Below are 27,030 nucleotides of genomic sequence, written 5' to 3' on the forward strand. Positions count from 1 at the left end.
CAAATGAAGGTGTTGTGAGTAAGTAAATAAATAGGTAGAGAGTCCAAAACATGTAAAGATCTCCCTCTAATATATTCTTCATCCTTTAAAAGTAAAGCTGCTGAAGTGTGGATTGTTTTCTTGTAATGATTGAAGAATAAATTGGAGTGAGACCTATATCATTTGGACTCTCTCTATTTGTTGGTGATACCTTCTTTTGTACTCTACCCATGAGGACCGTGTTCTCCTTTTTTTAATGTTTGGACTTTATTGGGTGCTATATGTTACTTATATAGTTAGCGCCAGTGCACACTGCCATCTCAATACCCTTTACTGCCAGGGCTGTGGAGTTGAAAACACCAAACCTTCAACTCTAACTCCTCTATTTTTCTGCTCTCCGACTCCTGTTGATATTAGGCTTTAAATTTTTTGTTCTGGATCTAAAGTATTGGTAAATATAATTTTAGATCCAGGACATAGATATGTATATATATATTTTATTTATTTATTAGGATTTATTTACCGCCTTTTTAAAAGAATTCACTCAAGGTGGTGTACAGTAAGAATAAATCAAACATAAGCAATAGACAATTACACCAGTAAAAATATTCAAATAACAATATAAAGTATGACATAGTATACTACTTACAATGTCAACAGTACATAATAGAACATTTTAATAGGCAGCACAGGGTATAAGCAAAGATGAAATATATATATAGTATATATAGAGAATAAGAGGAGTTAGAAAATAAGGTGACTAATTTAATTTAAAGAAAGTTGCATATGAGATCAGAGAGATGATTAAGTGTTATCTCAGGGTAGAAGTGGATAAACATGTTCTGGAAAACACCTTAATTTAAGTTGTACGCTCAAATGTTCTTTCCCACAAAAATAGCCCACCCCTGGAATTGAGCGGTAACCTGGCATTGCTCTCCACCCCCTTGCAATAAACAGATCTTTTCCATAGCATCTCACAGATCAGTCCATAGATGAGTGGGTTATGTTCCTTTACCAGCAGGTGGAGGTAGAGAGCACTTCAGAGGTTTATTATATGTGAACATGTGTAGCCACCTTAACCTCAGCTCTGAGAATTGATTTGCTCCTGGCCTTTTCCCTCAGGCCAAGTTGAGCTGGGGGTCTTGGTCTTGTTTGACTGCCTGTTGGGGGTACATCTGGTGGGGCCAGATCCTTCCCTCCTCCCTTACTCCTGCTTTGTCCTACTCTCTGGTTTCAGTTTGGCTATGTTCTTCCATGGGCCCTGGTTGTGTGCTCTCCTGTTTGCAAAAAAAAAAAAGAGAGAAAACAAAGGGCTTGTCTAGGTGCCTGGAAACCTTGAATGCAGGCACTACCTATTCTATGGCTCTATTTCTTCCCTTATCACAGTAAGTGTCAACTTTTTTCCAGGCTAGCTGGTGCAGCAGTTGGAGACTGCTTCCGTTGACCGCTGGGTGACCGTTTTTACTGTCATGTGTGGCTCTTTACCTCACTTACCTCATTCCCAAAGCCTTTCCTGCTTGCATGGCCCCTGGGCTCTTCCCCTCGACCGAAGGAGATGTCTTGGCGAATCTTAGGTGGGATTCCCCCGCCTTTGGCACCATTTTTCTTGGACTGGGGTTCTTTAAAAAAAAAAAAAAAGAGCAGGCGCGCTGGCAGTGTGCTTTCAGTTCTCCTGCCCGCCTGGCCTCTGCTCCACTTCTGTGGTGCTCCGGTTCCTTAGCAATGGTGCGCTGCTGCAGTGTTCACAGTGTTTTTGGTGGCAGAATTCTCCTGGGGTGCGGCTGGTTGGCCTTTCTCCCGTCTCTCTAAATTTCTGGTGAGCCGGGCAGCGAGTATCTTTTTCAGCGTTCCTGGGCTCTTGTTGGGGTTTGTTGGCTGGCGGGTCCAAGGCTGCTTGTTCTTCGGACACTTGAGGTGCCAGTCCAGGAGACTCGTGCCTGTCAGGGGGGGAACTCTGTGTTTTTTTGGCGGGCTCTGCGGTTGCTTGTTCGCTGGCAGCTGCCATTTTATTTCACATGCTTTGGCTCTGTTTAAAAAAAGAAAAAAAAAGTTCCCAGCCTGGGCACCTGTGGCTTGCGGGCAATAGTGGCAGGGATGCTGTAGTACTTTCTGCAGTGGATATGTGTTTGCTGTGTTTCTTGTATCCTTTTTCTCCACTCTTGTTGGGGCTTGATGGCTTGGAAATATGGCCTGTATGCTTATGCCGCAAAGCTTTGAAAACATATCTCTTTAACAAAGCCTACCACGATAACCCATAATCACTAGAATACAACCCTTACACTCCTTTACTCAGAATGTTTTATGGAACAACTGCATGACTAGACCCTCTTATTATCTGTTATCTCTTTATAACACCAATTGTATTTCTTCCCTGTTATGATGATGCCACAACAGATCTTTGTAAGCCACATTGAGCCTGCAAATAGGTGGGAAAATGTGGGATTCAAGTGCAATAAATAAATACCAGGTCCCACCTTTATTGTTACTTCAATTGTGCTATTGTGAATAAAGACCTTGTTCAGGAAGACACTCATTGTGACATTTACTTTGGAACCAGATTCTGGAAAGGGCTTGGCTGGAACCGGAGTCTGAAAGGGACTTGGCTTGACTGGAACAGGAGTCTGAAAGGGACTTGGCTTGACTGGAACAGGAGTCTGAAAGGGACTTGGCTTGACTGGAACAGGAGTCTGAAAGGGACTTGGCTTGACAGAGAGCAGGGGCAGAACCTGGCTCAGACAGAGAACAGGGGCAGAACCTGGCTCAAACACAGAACAGGAACAGAACTTGGCAGAAACAGCTCAAGAGCCGGGAAGCAAACATAACAGGCAAAGGATTAAGCTGACTAAGGGAAGACAAACAAACAAAGAAGCAATGTGCTTACCAGCACCCACAGCTGGAAGGGAAAGGCCAGGCACATTGAGAGGGAGCAGACACACCTGCATAGCAGTGAGGTAATTAGGGACAATGCTGGCTTCTACAGACTCTCAGAATTAACAGACAAGAACTACACACACAGGAAACAAAAGGGAAAACAGGAACAGAGCTTGGCTAAACACAGAGATTGGCTTAAACACGGAGCTTAACTATAGCAAGAGTCAAAAGCAGGGCTAGACTAAAAGCAGAAGCCAAGGGAAGTCAAACAGATACAGACACCAAGGGCAGGATGTAGCTCTAGAGCCAGGCCTTCAGGATCAAGGTTCAAAAGCAAACTCACAGAAACAAAGCATTGAAACACAAGACTCAGGGAAACACAGAACATACCTTCAGGAGCAAGACTCAGGAACAAAGCTATGCAGGGATATAACCTATACAGGTAACACAAGATTAAGAGACCTCTTGCAAAGGCAACGTAGGAAAGCTCCCTGGGTCCTTATAAAGGAGTAGGCTGATGATGTCACAAGTAGGAAATGAAGCAGAAGCAGGAACACCAAAGTGAGGCTTGGCTAACAGGAAGAACAACAGGAAATGAAGCAGAAGCAGGGAGACCAAAGCATGGCTTGGCTTACAGGAAGAACAACAATAGGGAAAAAGGCAGACTGGAGAGGTCACAGAGCTAGATACAGAGAAACAGTAGGTCTGAGTATAAGGGCACGGCCACAACCGTGACACTAGGTGCACTATATAGAATCTGGAGGAAAATGTGAAAAGCCTCTTAGTACATTTTATCCCTAAGAAATGCTTGGATTATATAGGCAGACTGGCATATTTTCCTTAAAATGGCAGGAATTTTCACAGGGTCTTGTGGAGGCTGGCATTGATATTTGTTATACCATCTCGGTTAAATTCTTGTTTTTCTTTGATTCTGGTAACACATGGAAACATCAGAAAAGGTGCCACATATTTTCACTTCATTTTTCAAGATTTTGGTTCAATTTTGCTGACTTGCAGTTCTTTAAGACTGACGGCATATGACTCCTTAAGATGTTTCAATGACATCTTTCACATTGTCTCGCTGGATTAAAGGGGGCTGGGAGATAGAAGTGCAGGCTTGAAATATGTGTATTTCAAATTCAGTGAATAGTTTCTATTAAATGACTCTGAAGCTAGAAATGGGTTGTATGATATGATGTGATACTTCATTTATTCAGTACTGCTTTGTGCTGTAACTTATAGGGATAATTTTCAAACTCCATGTTTTGGGAAAAGTATGCGCAGTCTTGCTGTGAAATTGTTTTGGGTACATTTGCTTCTGCGTTGTACACTATTTTCATTAAAAATGCAGTCTACATGTTATCCTCTGTCAACCAAACTAAGACCCTGAGTATGCCACCTCTTAATGTGAGTGAAAATATGCGTGTTGTGGAACATAGCATATCCTTTTTGATAGAGGCAGTTTATAAATAGCTGGTTTATGGGAGCAAAAGTTTTCAACTTGTGGAGATAGCGTTGAAAATTGTCCTTCATAAGTGATTAGAGATGGGGCAGGTTCAGCAGTCAATTCCACTGATGGGAAGACGAACCCAGCAGTTGTTTTTTTTTTTAACAGCAAATAATCATCGACACTGTTGGTTCAGCACCAAGAACAGTTTAGATGTGACTCAGCTAGTTCCCCTGTACATGTTTGTTCATTTATTTAATTAGATTTAATTATAGCTTAATTGTCTAAACACTTTAGATGCCCAGCTTTATATAAAAAGGAAGCAAAAAGATTAAAATGAAGTAGAGCATATGAAACAAACTTTGTCACCTTCTGTCTTTTTGCTTTACCCTCCCCTGATTAGAAATGTGAGATTAAAAACAGTTTCTCAGCACCCAGCAGAACTGGATTCAGATGTCAAGTGACAGGCATTGCCAATGCCTACATAAAAAGGTTTATATGGATTTGGATATGTCCCTACCTGAACCCTCCATTCTGCTTACAGTTGTCTACTTAACCCTAATCCCCTCCCCCCCTTCAGTTATACGTTTAGACAGTACTCTTGCCTCTGTCATCCATTATGCTGGACCCAAACTCTGCAGTGCTTTGCTTACTGCCCTTCATTGTGAGTCCCTTTATTCAAAATTCAAGGCTGCTCTTAAAACTCACCTATTCTCCCAAGCTTTTCCCAAAGGTTCATTCCACCCACCCCATCATCCTGAACCCCTCCTCTCTTTCTACCCTCTTTTCATTCCCCTCTTCTACAGCAAATGTGATATACTTATGGTAAATGACATAGATGCCAGCAGTGGCCCCTGTGGTATATCATGCTTTTAATATCTGCATTATATTTCTTTAAAATCTTGACACTGTTTTTGTATGTTCTAGTAGTTCTGTTGATACAAAATGCTGAGAGTAGGACATAGCAGTGTGATACGTGGTCTTTCAGGGATTATTCTAGCCTCCAGTATTTGCTATAGAAGCAATGTATATTGTAGTTTGAAGAAAATTTGTATCACCGTGTCATTTTTAAATTGCTATCGCCAGGGTTTCTTAAAAGGAGTGGTCCTGTGGTGAATTTGAATGAATGCATTTTCTGCATAAAGTCTGTTAACACTAGAGCACAATATTAATGAGAGAATTGATAAAATAGAAAGCCTGTTACACCAAATAGCATGCTAGTTTTTATCAAAAATGCTAAATGCATTGCTTGGCACCAGTTTCTCCCACTAAATAATGTGTAAAAGATGCTAATGCATTTTTCATCCTTATTTTATGTAGGAAAATTCTGATGTCCTCTGCCAAGAGTTTTATAAATAGAGTAGAATAGAATATTTATTTATACACCACCTTTATCCAAGGTGGAAAATACAAAAGACATACATAATAAAATCACAAACAAAGACCAATTCAACAGTGAAATAACCATTTGCAGTAGCAGTCTCAGCTTAGTTAGTCCATAAGTTCATAGAACAAAAGCAGGAAGGTACAAAAAATGCCAAACAAATAATCCCTCAAAGTTTTCTTAAAATAAGTAAGCTGGGATTCAACCTTTAAACGCAAAACCAGCTTATTCCACTCCACTGGTGCTATAACACAAAGTGATTAAACTCTGGAATATGTTGCTGGAGAATGTGGTAAAGGCAGTTAGCTTAGCAGAGTTTAAAAAAGGTTTGGACGGCTTCCTAAAGGAAAAGTCCATAGACCGTTATTAAATGGACTTGGGGGAAAATCCACTATTTCTGGGATAGGCAGTATAGAATGTTTGTACTTTTTTGGGATCTTGCCAGGTATTTGTGACCTGGATTGGCCACTGTTGGAAACAGGATGCTGGGCTTGATGGACCTTTGGTCTTTCCCAGTATGGCAGTACTTATGTAGTTAAATCCAAATCAAAGTGTTTTAAGGCAGGTACTACAAGGTTGTGCTGGTCCTGTGACTGCAATGCACACATCAGCACATAACCATGTCACAGCTTCAAATAGACAGATAAATCTTGGTACAGTGCATGGTGTGTATGCAGTAACAGCTTATACAAAAGGCAAAATTTAACAGGCAACCATTTCAAATATTTGATATGAACTGTCACATGCTCTGTCCTGGACAATCCAAACAATATCACCGTAGAGTTTTGTGTGTACTTGGAGTGACTGTACACAAGAATTAGGTAACCCAAAGTAGATGATATTACAGCAGGCCAAATTTCCCACAATCATAGCTTGGACTACTTTTTAAAATTCTGCTTGCAATAGTAACGGTTTCAGTTTGCACAGCATTTGCTTCTTATGGTAAACACTACATACCTCCTCCTGTACTTGACCTTGAAAAGAAAACGAATTATCCAATAGAACTCCCAGGTGTTTTTTTTACTGGTAAAGATATCTTAATATTCACTCTAAGTATCAATAAATTAGAGGGATAACCACAGAAGAATCATAAACAGTGTACATAACCTCTGTTTTCCCAATGTTCAATTGCAATCTATTTTGTCATCCATTTCAAAACTGCAATCAAAACATCTTTTAATTTGGAATTTCCCTCAGGATCAGACTTCGTCAGAGAACCCCCCCTCCCTCCCATGAATCATTGACACATGCTCTATAAAATGCTCCCAAAGTCTGCAACAGTGCACACAGTTGCAAAGAACCCCTGTGCATACAGGATACTCAAATGATATAGCATCACCTATACACTCCACCACTCTTCTATTACCTAAAAATGATGCAGACCATTTCAGGATGTCCTCTGCAGAACCCAGGCGATAAAGAAGAATTCACAAAGCCACGCCAGCGATTCTGGTGTGGCAGATGAGTGGGCTTTATTGCATTTGCTGCACCGAAATCACTGGCATGGCTTTGTAAAAGGAGCCCTAAATTTCATGTAAACAAATACGTTACCCACTGTTGTAAATAACTTTGCTCCCAGTAGTTAATAATATGTATTAAAGAAAAATAGCAAGTTACATGGAGTAAAGATTGTGTGTATGGCTGTTTTTCAATGATTTCATTTTCAGCATACTTATAGAGATACTAGTGATAGAATAGATAATCGTGTCTGGGCTAGCATTTTTCATGAACATCTGTTAACCAGGATTTCAGGAACGTTGGATCAAGAGTCTGCTTATAGTGTTCCAATAGAGACGAAAAAGACTATCCACAAGGAGTTTCCTAACTGGATTAAAAGAAAAGCCAAAGCTGATTTTGTGTATGGTTTTCCCTGTAATTAAAATTATATTTTAGGTAAATGATCACTTGCACTTAAAAGGGTGTCGTTTTTTTTAAGTATAAAATTTAGTTTAAAAAATGTAGATTCCACTAGTTCATTACCATGTAGTAGCCTAAGTGGAGTACAACAAACCCTTAAGAATTAAAAAAAAAAAATAAAATAAAAAGGAAACTACTCGCATACTAAAAGTATAAAATATAAACAATAAATAAGAAATTGCAAGTCAAATGCAAAGTGCTGATAAGGAAGGCAAAGAGAGACTTTGAAAAGAAAATTGCCTTGGAGGCAAAAACACAAAATGAAAATTTTTTTGAATATTAGAAGCAAAAAGCGGGTAAATGAATCAATTGAACTGCTAGATGACCAAGGGGTAAAAGGAGCATCAGGGAAGACTAGGCCATAGCAGAGAGTCTTTGCTTCAGTTTTCACCAAGGAAGATGTGGGGGAGATAGTGGTTCCAGAAATGGTAATCAGTGGTGATGAGTTAGAGGAACTGAAACAAATCTCTGTAAACCTGGAAGAGTAACAAATTGCCTGAACCAGATGATATGCATTCCAGAGTACTGATAGAATTGAAACATGAACTTATATAGAATTGAAATATGAATTTCTAGAGCTATTGTTATCTTTAAAATCAAACATGGTACTGGAAGATTAGAGGGTGGGAAACGTAAACCCAGTTTTTGCAAAACGGTTCCAGAGGTGACTAGGGAAATTGCAGACCAGTGAGCCTGACATCAGTGCCAGACAGAATGTTATATACTATTATAAAAGCAAAATTACTGAGCATATACATAGGCACGGATTAATGAGACAAAGCCAACATGGATTTAGTGAAGGGAAATCTTGCCTCACCATTCTGCTGCATTTCTTTGAAGGGGTGAGTAAACATGTGGATGAAGGTGAGCCGGTCGATATATATATATTTTTTTGTTACATTTGTACCCCGCGCTTTCCCACTCATGGCAGACTCAATGCGGCTTACATGGGGCAATGGAGGGTTAAGTGACTTGCCCAGAGTCACAAGGAGCTGCCTGTGCCTGAAGTGGGAATCGAACTCAGTTCCTCAGTTCCCCAGGACCAAAGTCCACCACCCTAACCACTAGGCCACTCCTCCATTGCATTTTCAAAAGGCATTTGACAAAGTACCTCATGAGTAACTCCTGAGGACATTAGAAAGTCAGGGGATAGGAGAACTGGTTAAAAGAGAGAAAACAGAGTAGGGTTAAATGGTCAGTATTCTCAATAGAGAAGGGTAGGTAGTGGGGTTCCCCAGGAGTCTGTCCTGGGACTGCTGCTTTTTAACATATTTATAAATGATCTAGAAATGGGAATAACTGGTGAGGTTGTTGAGATAATTAAATTTGCTGATGACACAAAGTTATTCAAAGTTGTTAAATCACAAGAGGATTCTGAAAAATTGCAAGAGAAACATGAGCCTGGGTGACTGGGTACACAAATGGCAGATGACATTTAATGTGAACAAGTGCAAAGTGATGTATGTTGGAAAGAGGAACAAAACTATAGCTACATGATGCAAGGTTCTACATTAGTAGACACCGCCCAGGAAAAGGATCTAGATGTCATTATTGATGACACGTTGAAACCCTCTGCTCAGTGTGCAGCGGCAACTAAGAAAGCAAATAAAATGGCAGGAATTTTAAGGAAAGGAATGGAGAACAAAACTGAGAATATTATAATGTCTTTGTATTGTTTTGCTTTTCAAATAGTGTATGCAATTCTGGTCATCGCATCTCAAAAAAGATATAACAATTAGAAAAGGTACAGAGAAGAGCGATTAAAATGATAAAGGGGATGGGACAACTTCCCTATGAGCAAAGGCTAAAGGGGCTAGGGCTCTTCAGCTTGGAGAAAAGATGTTAAGGTTTATAAAAGAGGTTTATAAAATACTGAGTAGATTGGAATGAATTTCTATTAGGCTACCAGTGCTGCTTTGTTTTTTTTGCTTTTTATTTTAACAGGGGTGTTAGATTGTAAGCTCTTTGAGCAGGGACTGTCTTTCTTCTATGTTTGTGCAGCGCTGCGTATGCCTTGTAGAGCTATAGAAATGCTAAATAGTAGTAGTAGTAGTAGTAGTAGTAGAAGGGGGCTGGGGGCACCACTGGACCACCAGGACAATTTTGTTTTAAGGTTTGGGGGTGGAGGGGTGATGTCAGGTATGTGGGGCTGAGGTGGGTGCTGCTAGACACCATGGATATGTTGGGAAGGGGTGGGAATAGAAGTCTGTTTGGGGCTAAGGGTCTGCTGCATGCTTGTTTTTTTTTTTTTTTTTTTTTTGTGTAATGCCAACTTTCCTGTCAGTGCCTGAAACAGTCACTGCTCAGGCACTGACAGTAAAATTAACATTTATTGCTCAGCAGTAAAGTACTGTCGTGATTTTAACTGCATTAATTTGCATTCTTAATAATTTGAGTATGCCACAACAATTTATCTGCACTAGTTTCATAATAAAATTTCACTTTACTGCAAACCTTCGAGTATTTGCTCTATTGTGTCATGCTTCAGGATGTGTAAAAATCTCACTTGATGCTTATATATGTTGCCCTACTGTTTTCTTTCCATGGAGAAGATTTCTAGCAAATGGGGCTAGGCTGTTAATAAAACAGTTGATGTCTGTAACCAGGTGGGTTTTTATCTTTTTAGGGGGGGGGGGGGGGGGGGGAGAAGTCTTAATTTTGAAACAAAATGTTTTTTTCTTGTTTTATATACGTTGTGCTTGTTTTATATATGATGTTTCCAGGAAAAGGACGATATGGAGAAGTTTGGAGGGGTCAATGGCAAGGAGAGAATGTGGCAGTGAAGATTTTTTCATCCCGGGATGAAAAATCCTGGTTTAGGGAAACGGAACTCTACAATACTGTATTGTTACGACATGAAAATATATTAGGTGAGCAGCAACCTTTATAAATTATTTTCTTGCATTTTTATCATGTTATTTTAATCCAACCTGCTTAAATAAGTGATGGTATCAAGAAATTTAGATTGCAGAGTAAAGAGCTAACTATTTAACATGTGTAAGTCCATTGAGCAACTGTGTATGTAATACTCCAGTATCTAGCAATGAGAAAGTTTTGAACATAAGAATGTGAGACAAACGTCTTATGCTTACTGATATCGTCACATTTAAAGCAGCTCTTCAGCCTTGTCATCTTAGTAGCCTGGTTGAAGAAGTCCTCACTTTTCTGTCCACTTACAAAAAGAGAATGAATTAATATTTCTTAGGTTTTCCATCGCTTAACTTTTTCCAGATCTAATTAGTTTTCTCACCACATTTCTATCTAACCCCCCTGTTTACTAAGCCACGCTCCAATGCTGACACAGCCCATTCACTTTGAAAAGGCTGTGTCGACATTGTCGCACTGCTTAGTAAACGGGGGTAAATATAATGGTTAGGAAACCTGAGCCAATGATGTTGGACAGCTTATTCTGAAGCATATATTTTTCTCTTTCCTTATTTAACCAGAGCTTTCAGGTTACCAGTTCCAGCTCATTTGTTCACTCCCACAAGCAGCACCCCACCCCCCACCCCCCAGTGATTTCCTTCAAGGACCCTTAGAACAATAGAGCAGAGTCAGGTATAGATTCTGATAGAAATAAGGCAGCCAGTGTTGAATTTTCACGAAGTTGTGACATGATCTGATCTCTTAGCACCCATAATGAGTTTCACGGTGATGTTTTGCACTAGCTGTAGTCTATGACGAGAATAATAAGGAACACTGGTCAATTTTTTCTGTTCTGTGTTCAAGGATGAAAGGCCGGGGGCAGGACTGCAGAAAACAAATGCTAATGGGGATGGATGTTTGGTAGACCAGGACCAATTTTTGAAAGACTGTGTTCGTGAGGAACTAGCTAAACTAAAAGTAGAGAAAGCGATAGGGCCTAATGGGATACATCCAAGGGTACTCAAGGAACTTGGAGAGGTTCTGGTGGCTCCGCTGTCTGACCTCTTCAATGCTTCCTTAGAGTCTGGAGTGTCCAGGAAGACTGGAGAAGGGCGGGTGTGGTCCCTCTGCACAAGAGCGGGAGGAGTTTATAAATTACAGACCTGTCAGTCTGTCTTTGCTGGTGAGTAAACTAATGGAAATGCTTCTAAAATGGAGGATTGTGAGGTTTCTCAAATCAAATGGACTGCAGAACTCAAGGCAGCATGGCTTCACTAGAGGCAGGTTGTGTCAGACAAATCTGATTTCTTTGACTGGGTGACCAAACAGTTGGAATTAGGAGGTGTACTAGATATGGTGTACTTGGATTTTAAGGAAAGCCTTTGACATGGTTCTGCACAGGCGACTGATAAATAAACTGAGTGCCCTCAGCATGGAACCTAAAGTGACTGACTGGGTTAAAAATTGGTTAAATGGAAGGAGTCAGAGGGTAGTGGTAAATGGAGATTGCTCTGAGGAAAGGGATGTTATCAGTGGTGTACTGCAGGAGTTGGTTCTTGGGCTGGCTCTTTTTAACATCTTTGTGAGTGATATAGCGGAAGGGCTATCTGGTAAGGTTTGTCTCTTTGTGGTTGATACCAAATTCTGTAATAAGTTGAATACTTCGGAGGGTGTGGATGGCAAGAGGAAGGCTCTAGCGAAGCTTGATGAGTGGTCTGATAATTGGCAACTAAGATTTAATGCTAAGAAATGCAGAGTCATGCACTTTTGTTACAAGAATCCAAGGGAATGGTACAATATAAGGGGTGAAGTGCTTCTGTGTATGAAATAAGAGCAGAACTTGGGTGATTGTCTGATGTCCTTAAGGGGTCCAAACAGGTAGAAAAAGTGAGGGTGAAAGCCAGAAGGATTGTTGGGTACATAAGGAAAGGAATGGACCTGTAGGAAAAAAGAGGTGATAGTGCCCTTGTATAAGTCTCTGGTGAGGCCCCATTTAGAGTACTGCATGCAATTCTGAAGACCGCACCTACGGAAAGATACAAACAGGATGGAGTTGATCCAGAGGGTGGCTACAAAATTGGTAAGTGGTCTCTGTCATAAAACTTATGGAGACAGGCCTATGAACCTCAATATGTATACGCTTGGGAGAGAGAGGGTATATGATAGAGACATTTAAATACCTCAGTGGCATTAAATGTACAGGAGGTGAGCCTTTTTCAAATGAAGGAAAACTCTACAATGAGGGGGCATATGATGAAGTTAAGAGGAATCTAAGAAAATACTCTTTCATAGAAAGGGTGGTGGATGCGTGGAGTGGCCTCCCAGTGGAGGTAGTGGAGATGAGGACTGTCAGAATTTAAGAAAGTGTTGGACAGGCATGTGGGATCCTTTAAGAACAAAATAGGTGGGAAAATGTGGGATACAAGTGCAGCAAATAAATAAAATTACAGAGCATATTCAAAAGCATGGATGAATGAGACAAAGTCAACATGGATTTAGTGAAGGGCAATCTTGCCTCACCAATCTACAACATTTCTTTGAAGGGGTGAACAAACGTGGATAAAGGTGAGCTGATTGATATTGTGTATCTGGATTTTCAGAAGGCGTTTGACAAAATACCTCATGAAAGCGCGGGGTACAAATGTAACAAAAAATAAAATAAATGAAAGACTCCAGAGGAAATTGGAGAGTCATGGGATAGGAGGTAGTGTTCTATTGTGAATTAAAAACTGGTTAAAAGATAGAAAACAGAGAGTAAGGTTAAATGGTCAGAATTCTCAATGGAGAAGGGTAGTTAGTGGGGTTCCCCAGGGGTCTGTGCTGGGATCGCTGCTTTTTAACATATTTATAAATGACCTAGAGATGGGAGTAACTAGTGAGGTAATTAAATTTGCTGATGACACAAAGTTATTCAAAGTCGTTAAATCGCGGGAGGATTGTGAAAAATTGCAAGAGGACCTTACGAGACTGGGAGACTGGGCATGTAAATGGCAGATGATGTTTAATGTGAGCAAGTGCAAAGTGATGCATGTGGGAAAGAGGAACCCAATGAAAATGATAAAGGGGATGGGACGACTTCCCTTTGAGGAAAGGCTAAAGTGGCTAGGGCTCTTCAGCTTGGAGAAAAGGCAGCTGAGGGGAGATATGATAGAGGTCTATAAAATAATGAGTGGAGTGGAACAGGTAGATGTGAAGCGTCTGTTTATGCTTTCCAAAACTACTAGGACTAGGGGGGCATGCGATGAAGCTACAATGTAGTAAATTTAAAACTAATCAGAGAAAGTTTTTCTTCACTCAACGTGTAATTAAACTCTGGAATTCGTTGCCAGAAAATGTGGTAATGGCGGTTAGCTTGGCTGAGTTTAAAAAAGGTTTGGACGGCTTCCTAAGGGAAAAGTCCATAGACCATTATTAAATGGACTTGGGGGAAAGCCACTATTTCTGAGATAAGCAGTATAAAATGTTTTGTACTTTTTTGGGATTTTGCCAGGTATTTGTGACCTGGATTGGCCACTGTTGAAAACAGGATGCTGGGCTTGATGGACCTTTGGTCTTTCCCAGTATGGTAATACTTATGTACTTAAAAAGAGGAGTTAGTACCTGAATAATTATAAGATGTAAACCGTTCTGATTTGCTATGCAAGACGTGACGGTATAGAAAATAAATAAATGATAAACGGTCTTTAAAGCTGACTTTTCAAGTGAGAATGTTAAGGATTTTATTTTCCTGAGGAAGCCAAAAATGGTCTGAACCATATAGAGAAAAGAGCTAAAAGATAAACATCAGAAAGAACACCAAATGACAAAACAGAGTCTATTACAGAAATTGGAGTTGGATTTGAATAGGGCTGAAATGGAAGGTGAAGTGTCTGAGCAGGTAATCAAAGGGCCTCAGACTTCTCAGAATTGAGAGACAGTTTATGCTGGGCAAACCAAGGAGAGATCTGAGCTAGCAAATTAGATACATAGGCTTGAAAGATGGAATCCCAAGAATCATGCACGATCAAAAGGTGGATATCATTGTCATAAAAATGTGAAGTAAAACCCATGGACTGAATAACAGTGACTGGTGGGCAAGGAAAATATTAAAGCTGGAGAACAGAACCTCCTATTTGCTTCTTTTATGCTTGCCTAAACTTTTAACTTTGTACTCTTATTTAATTCTCTGTAAGCCACATTGCGCCTGCATGAGTGGGAAAATGTGGGATATAAGTAACAAACAAATAAATAAAATAAATAAAAACCTTGGGGCACACCTGAGAGAAGAGGAGAAGAATTAGAGTGAGATTGAGAAAAAGAAACCTGCAGTGTCTGATGAGAGCAAGGAGTGAAATCAGTTAAGCACTGAGCCCTATGCAAGTCTCAAAAATGTGATGAACAAGCAAATTATGATCAGCGATATCAAAGGTTGAACTCCAAGTCCATTTAAGTAATCATAATACTCTTTCCTTCATCAAAATGGCACAATATATCGCTATACATAGCCACATGCCATGACATTCACAGAATCTGGATTGACACTGATGAAAAGTTAGTAGCATTCCAAAATTTAATAACTTAATTGTAGATTGCCTTCTGTAGCAGGAAAGGCAAAATTACAATAGGATGAAAATTACAAGGGGAAGGTATTTCTGGGCCATGTTTTTAATCAAACGAGGAATTAACAAATGCCTCCAGGCTGAAGGAACCAGTCCCTGAGTGAGACTGAGAGTTAAGATCAATCAGAAGTGGGGATAATGAGGATGAGCATTCCTTAAGCAGTCACGCATGAGCACCATCCAAAGGGAACCTAAAGGATTTGGTAGAGGATATCAACTTTAAACGCATAAAACGTTTGTGCTATGTTGCTCTGTGCTTTCTACATGCATGTAGAAAGTAATTTTATAAGAGCCTAACTGAGGCTGTTCTGCATGTTAGTCCCTTATTATATTACCCCCTAAACCAATAGTTCTCAACCCAGTCCTCGGGAACACCCAGCTGGTCAGATTTTCAGGATAGCCACAATGAATATGCATGAGAGAGATTTGCATTCCGTGTAGGCAGTACAATCAAAACTAACTCATGCATATTCATTGTGGCTATCGAGAACTGGGATGAGAACCCATGCCCTAAACTGATAAGCTTTCTTCTCTGAAACAGAGGGGGCGATATTCAGACTATGGGAGTTAGTCCAGCTAATTCCCATGGTTGGAGCTAATGCCAGATATTCAATGCTGGGCCATTTATGGTGACGGGCATTGAATATTTGGTTTATTTTTGGCCGGTTTGAACTTAACCAGCTAAGCCGATATTCGGTGCTGGCCAGTTAAGTTCAAACTAGCCAAAGATATACCTTCTACACATGTGGCCAAAGATAAGTCGTCAAACCGTCAAACACACCCTAAAAATTGTCGGATAGCCAGTTGTATGATGTGATAGACCGGTGAGTCTGACCGGTGAGTCTGACGTCGGTGCCGGGCAAGATGGTGGAGGCTATTATTAAGAATAAAATTGCAGAGCATATACAAAAACATGGACTGATGAGACAAAGTCAGCACGGATTTAGTGAAGGGAAGTCTTGCCTCACCAATCTAATGCATTTTTTTGAGGGGGTAAGCAAACATGTGGACAATGGGGAGCCGGTTGATATTGTATATCTGGATTTTCAGAAGGCGTTTGACAAAGTGCCGCACGAAAGACTCCTGAAGAAATTGCAGAGTCATGGAATCGGAGGTAGGGTATTATTATGGATTAAGAACTGGTTGAAAGATAGGAAGCAGAGAGTAGGATTGCGTGGCCAGTATTCTCAGTGGAGGAGGGTAGTTAGTGGGGTCCCGCAGGGGTCTGTGCTGGGTCCGTTGCTTTTTAATGTATTTATAAATGACCTAGAGATGGGAATAACTAGTGAGGTAATTAAATTCGCCGATGACACAAAATTATTCAGGGTCGTCAAGTCGCAGGAGGAATGTGAACGATTATAGGAGGACCTTGCGAGACTGGGAGAATGGGCGTGCAAGTGGCAGATGAAGTTCAATGTTGACAAGTGCAAAGTGATGCATGTGGGTAAGAGGAACCCGAATTATAGCTACGTCTTGCAAGGTTCCGCGTTAGGAGTTACGGATCAAGAAAGGGATCTGGGTGTCGTCGTCGATGATACGCTGAAACCTTCTGCTCAGTGTGCTGCTGCAGCTAGGAAAGCGAATAGAATGTTGGGTGTTATTAAGAAGGGTATGGAGTCCAGGTGTGCGGATGTTATAATGCCGTTGTATCGCTCCATGGTGCGACCGCACCTGGAGTATTGTGTTCAGTACTGGTCTCCGTATCTCAAAAAAGATATAGTAGAATTGGAAAAGGTACAGCGAAGGGCGACGAAAATGATAGTGGGGATGGGACGACTTTCCTATGAAGAGAGGCTGAGAAGGCTAGGGCTTTTCAGCTTGGAGAAGAGACGGCTGAGGGGAGATATGATAGAAGTGTATAAAATAATGAGTGGAATGGATCGGGTGGATGTGAAGCGACTGTTCACGCTATCCAAAAATACTAGGACTAGAGGGCATGAGTTGAAGCTACAGTGTGGTAAATTTAAAACGAATCGGAGAACATTTTTCTTCACCCAACGTGTAATTAGACTCTGGAATTCATTGCCGGAGAACGTGGTACGGGCGGTTAGCTTGACGGAGTTTAAAAAGGGGTTAGATAGATTCCTAAAGGACAAGTCCATAGACCGCTATTAAATGGACTGGAAAAATTCCTCATTTTTAGGTATAACTTGTCTGGAATGTTTTTACGTTTGGGGAGCGTGCCAGGTGCCCTTGACCTGGATTGGCCACTGTCGGTGACAGGATGCTGGGCTAGATGGACCTTTGGTCTTTCCCAGTATGGCACTACTTATGTACTTATGTACTTATGATATGACCGGCTAGCCATTAACCAGCGATATTCAGCAAGAGATGCTGTTCCTGGCCGGTTAAATGTTTTTGAATATCAGGGAGGATAGTAAGTAATGGCAGAATGGTCTTTTCTGTCTATGTTCTCCAAATTTTATATCTTTATTGCTTCGATAGCCGTCAAGCTTACAGGCAGTATATAAGTAAATTCAATTTAAAATATAAATTGAACATGATTCACTGTAGGATAAGTAAAAGAAGCAGAAATGCATTTGTTTACCTGTTGTGGTATCCTGTGTATATCTATTTTCTATTATGTCCTCCCCTTTATTTGGAAGCTAGCAAATATGTGATACACTAAAGACCTCATGTAAGTGTAAAAATTTGTTCTTATGCAGTTTCTTTGCTGCTTAAAATACCTGAACTGTAGCAATGTTGTTTTGTTTTTATTTTTCCAGGCTTTATTGCTTCAGATATGACTTCGAGAAATTCTAGCACTCAGCTGTGGTTAATTACTCACTACCATGAAATGGGGTCCCTTTATGACTATCTACAGCTTACTACCTTGGACACAGTCAGCTGTTTGCGAATAGTCTTGTCCATTGCTAGTGGTCTTGCACATCTGCACGTGGAGATATTTGGGACCCAGGGAAAGCCTGCTATTTCGCATCGAGATCTGAAGAGCAAAAATATACTTGTAAAAAAGAATGGACAGTGCTGTATAGCAGATTTAGGTAACTTTTCTTAATAAACTTTGCATTTCAGCACAGCTTAACATTTTTAAATTGGTCTATTCTAGCTTCTAAAAGGTATTAGTGCAAATGGTGCATGACGATGATTGTTACATATATAGACAGATATTGGTAGGGCCCCAGCTGACCAGCAAACAAGTATGGGAATTTCCATATTTAAGCTAAGCCCACTTTCCCATGGCCCTCATCAACATCTGGATGAAGTTTTGTTGTCCCTGCCACCACGTCATTGATTCTTTTCTTTGTGCCCCTCTGTTCTCTCCCGGGGTATAGATAACACTGTGATAGCAAGATTGTTCATATAACACAGTAAATACCACTCCATTTATTTATTTATTAATTGATGCTTATATCCTGTGTTATCCAAATATCATTATTAGGTTAATGTGCCTTTCAATATGAATAGTAATAAGAGTTTATACAGTATATTGTGGATACAAATTTTAATGTGTGTGAAAGATATACAGCATTTTGCGATTTAGTCAATAGTTACAGAATATGGGGTTGGCTTAGACCTGTCAAAACTGAAATTGGCCAAGGTAGGATACATGTTAGGGTATTAAAGGAGTTCTACAGTGACCTGGCAGCCGTATTTTTTATTTATTTATTTATTTTTGTTACATTTGTACCCCGCGCTTTCCCACTCATGGCAGGCTCAATGCGGCTTACATGGGGCAATGGAGGGTTAAGTGACTTGCCCAGAGTCACAAGGAGCTGCCTGTGCCGGGAATCGAACTCAGTTCCTCAGTTCCCCAGGACCAAAGTCCACCACCCTAACCACTAGGCCACTCCTCCATTGATCAGTGAATTAGGAGAAAGAGGAATATGGAGACCTTAATTTCTTTTTCACACTGGAAATGGAGAGAGGGCTGGCTATAGTCCATTAGTCTGGTGTTAGTGGTGGGTAAATTCAGAGTCACTATTAAATAAAAGGACAGTGCAGTTTCTTGAATTCAGCTGTTTACAGACCACGGTGTGGCATGGGGGTGAGAAATGGTATCGTAATATCATATTGGAAGGCGATTATAATAGATAATTCATCAATTTCTTTTACTGAAGGACCAAAAGTTAGATTAGGGTTGAGCAGTCGGTGTAGTAAGTTCATAAATGTATTAAATAGCTTAGAGACAAGTCCAGAGGTGCCCTCTGTTATCTATCATCATAAATGGAATTTGCTGCAAGGAAAGAAGGTAAATAGAAAAGGTTCATACTCGACTGGCTATTCAAATGTAGTTTGTTGGCAGGGATCTTTATCATCTTCATACTAGAGAGTTGCACGGGGACAGAAATCTAACCCGTCTACGCTCATCCCCACCACAGATTATCTCCTCCAACCTCATTCCTGGCCCACTCAGCCCCACCACCATCACACACCACCACACCCTGCCACACATTCACCTTGACACCCCCACCAAGAAAGCCAGATTCTATAAGCAGTGAAAATACTGGCAAAAGTAGCATAAATGCATTTTCTTTCGTACTCTGCTAAATACAAAATTTTAAAAGCTGTACATTTTCAAAAAAACAAACATCCATGAGCAGCATGTCCCCTTTTCCTTTCCCTCCCTCTCTCTTCTCTCCTCTCCATCCTCTTCTGTCTCATATGCTCTGTTCCCCCTTTTCCAACCTCCACGCACGCCCCCCCTTACCAATCTTTTTTTCCACCCTTCCTGCACCCACATCCATCCACCTCCCCTCCAGCACCGAGTGTACCTCAGTGCACCCTGGTGGTCTAGTGACTTCTTTGGGGCAGGAAAGATCCCCACTTTTTCCTGCCCACTGCTGTTGATCTGTTCGCATCTGCTGCCGCCGCCGCTTCATCAAAATTGCTGCTGAGACGTCAAGCAGTGTCCTTGCAAGACTTCCGTGGAAATCTTGCAAGGCCACCACTTCAAGTCTTGGCAGCCATTTTGATGAAGCAGCAGAGGGCAGGAAAGAATGGGGATCTTTCCTGCCCCAAAGAGGCCAGTAGACCAAAAGGGTGCATTGAGGTATGTTCGGGGAGGGCGCCCTGAGGCTCGGGGGGTGGAGGGAAGTCTTGCCTACACTTCTGCGGGAACCCCGCAGGACCTGGGTCCACCTGGAGGGGATCCCCGCAGGATTCTCACTGACCCCATTCCCGTGCAGCTCTCTAATTCATACTCCTTACCTTCAGGTGTTCCTCAAGGATCATTACTAGCTCCCATTTTGTTTAATATGTTTTTATCCCTACTTCTTTATTTAGGTCAGTCCCATGGCCTTACACTTTATGTACTGTATATGCAGTTGATATCCAGGTTGTATGTCACCTTGATCCACACCATCTCAGGCTATTGTCTCTCTTTCATCTAAATTAGAGATCCTTGCTGCCTGGCTGGGTTCCCATGGGTTGAAATTAAATCTATGCAAAACAGGGTTTTGTTCTCTATGTACCTTTGACAATTACTGGAAGTTACTTTTCTTTTCAAACTGTAGTGAAAATTTAAGGAGTTCTTTTCGACCAGAATTTTAATTTTCAAGATTGGATATCTTGGGTAGTCCAGTTATGTTTTTTAAGCTACAGATACTTTATTCAGTCCATGGTCTTTTTACCGTTTCAGCTTTGTGGGTTCTGATTCATTCATTTGTAATTAGCTGCTCAGATTACTGCAACGTCTTATATAGTGGATTATGTCAATCAACTATGCAGCATTTCCAGATTTGTCCAGAATTTGGCCATTAAACTTTTAACTGGCTCTTGGAAATTTGATCATATGACTCCTGTATTTTGTGAGAGCATTGGCTCCTGGTCAGCTCTCAAATAACCTTGAAAGTTCTCTTTAGGATCTATAAGGTTTTAACTACTGGTGGTCTGTAATACCTTTAGAACTTTTTGGTAAGCTATGTCCCTGCTCAGACCCTTAGGCCATTTTCTGCAAATTGTTTACTGGTTCCTTCTGTACGCGAGATAGCTCAGTAATCTCTCTGTCTCAGGACATCAGCTTTGGAATAGCTTGTCTATAGGTATTACGCAAGAAGAGTCCTTACCTGTGTTTAAAGGGAAATTGAAGTACTTTTTATTTTTAGCAGTTTTTGGTTCTCGAGTTTGGACTACTTCACCTGTCTGCTGTTTGTGGGATTGTCTGCCAGGAACTCTGGATTTGCTATGTGTGTATACATGGTATGAGTGTTTGATAATTTTTGTATTGTTTTGTTTGTTTTTATTTCTTCTTTCCTATTATTCACTGGTGTTCCTTTAATTTCTTGATTTTAATATTGTAAACTGCCTAGGTATTTTTGAGCGTATAATAACTTTTAATAAACTTGGTAAACTTGGTTTTGTCTTTTACAGATGATAATATTATTTGAAAACTGGGTGGACTGGACACTCCCGGCAAAATGATCTAATAAAACTTGAGAAATACTCAAGTGAGCAGTAGATAAGATTCAGTGCAAATTAACTCATATAGTCATATATGTATGTATTTATTTGAGTATAATATAAAATTTTAAAATCTAGAATTCTTGGTGGATTATAAATAACTCATACATTAAAACCAGAAACATAATTAAAATCAGTACAGTAAAAAAAAGCATACTAAGAGCGCTAAAATAATCAGGCATTCCTGTTACATCATATAAGTCAATTAGATACCATGTATTGAGGGTGCAGAAATGGAAAGAAAGTATACAGCAGCACAGAGGTGTTTTGTCTTCAGAGTCATGTACTCGAAAAGTTAGTGATTTGTATCATTAGGAATATGTCTACTGAAGGTGAAGATTATTTGGTAACTTGTCTGCCTGGTGCAAAGGTAGCAGACTTTACATACCACCTAGATAAGATTTTTAGAAAGTGCTGGGTAGGAGCTAACTGTCATGGTGCATGATATGTTTGGTTATTGTCTTGTTTTTTATAACTCCTTTCACAGAAACAACAAAGCACTATTGATGTAATAGGAAAGTCCAGGAGGTGGATTCTAGGTAGGAGACTGAAATCAAGAGCTTTTGCATGTAGGACTCCAGATGTAGGCTAAGCTTCCCAAGTCTCAATGCATGGATGACAGAATCGTGCAGAAAAGAGGGCATTAGATTAATTAGGAACTGTAGAACTTCTTGACGGGGGAGGGGGGGGGTTGTATTTTGATAGGATGGACTCCACCTTGACATGAATAGAATCTGGTTTTGGGATCTTCTGGGTACTTAATAAAAACCTGGATTGGTCAGTGTCAGATACAGGATTTGGAGCTTGATGGACCTTTGGTCGGCCTAGGATGGTGTAACTTGTGTTCTTGTATATATATAAATGACTAAAAAAATTGCCTGACGACAACTGATAAAAACCTGGTTGTAAATAGGAATAAATAAATGTAGGTGGCTATATACAAATGCCAGAAGTCTTAAAACAAAATTGGAGAGTTAGAGTGTAGCACTAAGTGAAGATATAGATATCCCAGAGATATGGTCAAAAGACGATAATAATCAGTGGAATACTCTGATAACCAGGGTATAAATATATCAAAATGACAGAACAGTTAGTCGGTTGTATCACTATACATTAAGGATGGTATACAGCGAAGTAAGATAAAAGCTATGTAGAAAACAGACAGCGCTGGAATCTCTGGATAGAAATTCCATGTGTGATGGGGAAGAGAGTAACGGGTGCATTCTGCCATCCACCTGATGAAATAGTATGAAATGCACATAGATTTGATAGACAACTAAAATTGGAAGCAATAATAGGAGATTTCAATTACAACAATATTGTTTGGATGACTGTTATCAGAGCATGCTAGGGGATGGTACGTTTCTAGATGCCATAAATGAGTGCTTCATATAACAGCTTGTTCTGGAACCAGTGAAAGGGGATGCCATGTTGGATTTTGTGCTCAGCTTCTGACAAAATGCCTTGAAGGGCTTATTTATTAAACTTATTTGAAGTTTGTCACTTCATGCACACTAACAACCAAAGTTAACGCCTGTTAAGTGCAAAATAAACATGGTAGTTACAGGAGGTCCTAGCACATAGGGGTGTGTGGCACAACCCCTAATGTGAAGTTCTGTGCTGCGTTCAGTGTGGCAGGCAACACATGCTACTTTTGTAGTACATTAATGTGGCTTTTAATGCAGGTCTTTTCAGAACTGCCAAACACCTAACACAGTTTAGTGAATATGCCCCTGCTTTTAAGATGGTCTATTCTAACTTCCTATGGTCATCAACACAAACTGATGTGCTAGGATGAACATATTACATACATAGGTACATAGAGCAGACACAAGTAGGCCCATGATTGGGCACCAAAGGGATGCGCTAAGATTATACTGGTGGCATTACAATTTTGTTGTCTCTCCCACCCCTCTTTTTTTTCCCCCTGGACTGCGTTGACATCTGCTTTATTTGATTTCTGCCATCTCTGTTGCATCTTTAGTGACTCTTTTTTCTTTCTGATGCCCCTTAAGGGTTTCGGTGCACCTCTGGTGTCTGTTTGTATGTGCATGTTGGTGTCTAACACTCACTGGCTCACCCACCCATGGGGAGTGGGGGAGGAAGGTCAGTAAATTTGATGAATTTAATGGTCCTTTTACTAAGCAGCTGTAACTGCTAGTGCGTGCTTATTGTAGCTTAAAATGGCTTACTAGGGGATGTGCTGAGGCTTTCTGTGGTAAGTTCCAAATCAGTACGCACTAGCTGCACAATAAAAAAATTTTTTTAAATTGTTGTTGTAGCTGGTGTGTCTGGGGTGGGGGGGAGGGGTGGGGGTTGAGTGTAGGCATTCCTGTGCTAATTGGTGTGTCCACATTACCACATACGCTAACTGTTTAGCGCAGGATTATTGCATGAGCCCTTATTTGCCTACAAATTAGGTGTCAGTATGTGCTTCCGTGGTAATTCTTTTTAATGTCAACATTAGTGCATGGCCATTGATAGAAAATCATCCATTTTCTAACTGCAGTAAAAATGGCGTTAGCATGCAGGAAAAACCCATGTAAGGGCGCACTAAGGTCACTTTTTACCGCATCGTCACAATTTTTTTTTAGATTTCTGAAAATAAGACAAAAAAAATAAGATGCTACTTTTTTCTTATTAGTGTAAATTTAAGGGTGAGCAAGGATTAAAAATTTAATTCAAAATTAATCATGGGATTAAAAAATGTAATCACTAATTCCATGATTAATCATAGCATTCCCCATCCAGCATCTCTTCCTCCAGAATCTCAATTCCCTTACCCTGCCACCCCTCTGTACCTATGGGACAAAGAGATACAATTAATAGTGTAAACTATTGTGTATTGAGATTCCCTGTAGGCTTTAGCCGAAGCGTGGCCATGTTGGGTCCTTTTATGAATTAATCATTTTTTTTAGATTGGGTTTACATTAGTTTTGGTTATGTAATATATCCTTTGTTTTGGTATCCTCACATGGTGTGAGGGGTATTCTTGGAAGACTTGCTTGAGAAACACTGTATATATAGGATTCCCCCATCTAGCATCTCTCCCGTCAGGATCTCAGCTCTCTCACCCCTCCTCCCCTTTATCTTGCTGGCTAACACCAGCCCTGCATCTGATTTCTCTGGGGTGTCTTTCCTGCTTGCAGAACAGTTCCATACTGGCTGCGGCACATAAAGTCCAACTTTGCTGAGTAGACTTCTCATTGATCACTTGGCGTCATATAGAATATGCTGGTCTGTGCTTCTGGTTTTTTTTATAAAGGAAATTCCTTTTATCCTTGTCCATATATATATAATTTACCACCGCTCTCATTTAATGAAGATACAGATTAGCCCCTGATGCAGCCCTGTTGTTGGGCGAAACACGGCCTGTGTCGGGCATTTGTGTTACATACGGTATCTTCAATAAAGGTGTTTGGACATTATATTGATCTGCTAGTTTGTTCTCCACATTGGATTTTGCAGATCGCTTGCCTTGTTGTTTTCTAGCAAGAGATATAGGGAAGAGAATAAACGTGATGTTAAAGAGCGGAACCGCAGGCAGTGCAAGTGCAGGGGGCCAGGCTGTAATACAGGCAGTGATAAGGGGCAGGCGGGGCAGCCCTGAGTTCCCAGAGATAATATGGCCCAGCAGTCTCGCCTGAGTTGAGGGCGCTAGAAAGAGAAGGAGCAACCTTCTAGCTGTAGCTGGAGGGGGGCAGGATTGGGGATGAGTCTCTCAGCATGGAGTTTCCTAGCCAGTCCTGTCCCTGTCCTGGAGAGCTTGGCCAAAACTGGGTAAAGAGTGGAAGCACAATTTTCATTTGGAGCAAGATTAGGAAAAAAGAGGGAGAGGAGAGGAACCTCCCTGGAAGAGGGAGGGATGAGGAGGGTGGAGGAAGGTGAAAGTCTCCTGACCCCCAGGGCAAGACAAGAGCGCATTACCCGGGGGGGGGGGGGGAGGTCCTGGCTGCTTCCACCTCTTTCCTTTGGCCGATCATTGGTTGGATGACCATAGAGTGGGTTAGTAGTTTCACTGTTCAATAAAATTTTAATGCATTAATCTCATCAGTAACCTCTTACAATTTTTTTTATTGACCTTCATTTCTGGGTATTCAAGTGGGCTAACATGTTAATCATACTATTTTATTGTATTTTCTGAATTTTGAAGTTAATTGCCAGCAGAGGGCAGTTTTGGTTTCACTGTTCACTCAAGCCATTATTAAGCAGTTGCTACAAAAGGATTTAGATAGATACTTTGTGGTTTTATTCATGGTTTTATTCAGTCTTGTGGGGCATAAAGGAACATTTTGGATGTAGCCAGCAGGAATTTTGTTTTCTTGTTTGGTCCCTTGTGTAGTTTTTCAGGTTAGGTTCCCATTTTTCGAGAAGCAGCATTTTGTGCTGATGCAGTAGATAAGGACATTATTGTTTTTACCAGTTGTGTGTGTTCCTCGTCACCAGATCCTTTTGCATTCAGTGCAGATTAGTCTAAAGAGGAAAGGATAAGTATTATTTGATTAGGACTTAAATTTCAGAAGTCACTGTCTATTCTCAGTTCTCCTTCCTCCTCTGCCCCTTTCCTCGGTCTTTGTACTTTCCCACCTTCATTCTTTTGAGGTATTCTGTAGCTGAAAGGCAACTGTATGAAATCATAGAGACATGGGGATTCATTTGTAAGTTCAATGTGGCTTATGTGATTCCAGAGATATGGGAACATATTCCGGAGTAAATGAATACAGAGTGCATAGAGTAGTTGATTAAAACAGGTGAGGTAAAGCTCCATACAGGGTTAGAATTGGGTGGTGAAAGGTTTGTATTTTTGTCTGTTTTTGTGATTATTTAGATCGTGTTTTGGAGGTTTGGGCGATTAAGTTGGTTTTGTGGGGTTGGAATTCCCGAAAAGGCAATGTGTTCCATAGCTGGGTGCATATATAGGAGAAGCTGGAGGCGTATGTTGATTTGTATTTCAGACCCTTACACTTAGGGGAAAATTAAAAAAGCCAGATCTACTTATTACGCAGAATTCATTGGTGGACACTCACTAAGTACTAGAAAACGTTATTATCTAGTAGACAATCTGTTAGACACGAAACCTTAACTATTACCAATGAACCTACTCCAATTGCTGACCACCTAGCGAAATCCTTCCAGCAGAAAACATCAGGAAAGAAATGAAGAATGTCAAGACTCACCCCAATTCTCTTACTATCATACCCCCGGGTTCTATATAGCACGCCTATCGCATGTAAATCCAGGCGTCTTTTATAACTACGTTCTTAGATTGTTTTAACAAGGTATTAAGCATTGTTAACAGCTCTTAAAAAGCAATACCAAGCACTAATTGACAAGAATTAGAATTTACGCGTGTACATTTCTAAGCTTATTCTATAATATACTGCGCCTAATTCTGACATGCACAAGCAAAAATGGGCATTTCATGGGTGTTCCAAAATCTACACACGTTGTTATAAAATATGGGCAAGTGTGTTTTACACCACCTTTTTGTTGGCGTAAATGGATGCACGTAGATTCAGGTGCATACACTACACTTAAGTGTATTCTAA

At 40.5% G+C, this 27,030-nt stretch overlaps 1 protein-coding gene across 4 annotated transcripts in view; it reads left to right on the top strand.

The window, feature by feature from the left end:
* Positions 1–27,030, top strand: part of ACVR1 (activin A receptor type 1) — a 210,513-nt gene that overhangs the window by 125,551 nt on the left and 57,932 nt on the right. For all 4 annotated transcript variants that reach the window (XM_030209128.1, XM_030209131.1, XM_030209132.1 and 1 more), the window contains exons 7-8: positions 10,322–10,468; positions 17,788–18,063. In XM_030209128.1, the coding sequence (XP_030064988.1) occupies positions 10,322–10,468; positions 17,788–18,063 (423 nt within the window). The remainder of the gene's footprint in view (positions 1–10,321; positions 10,469–17,787; positions 18,064–27,030) is intronic.

This window comes from Microcaecilia unicolor, chromosome 7 (genome assembly GCF_901765095.1).
Source record: "Microcaecilia unicolor chromosome 7, aMicUni1.1, whole genome shotgun sequence".
Lineage (NCBI taxonomy): Eukaryota > Metazoa > Chordata > Amphibia > Gymnophiona > Siphonopidae > Microcaecilia > Microcaecilia unicolor.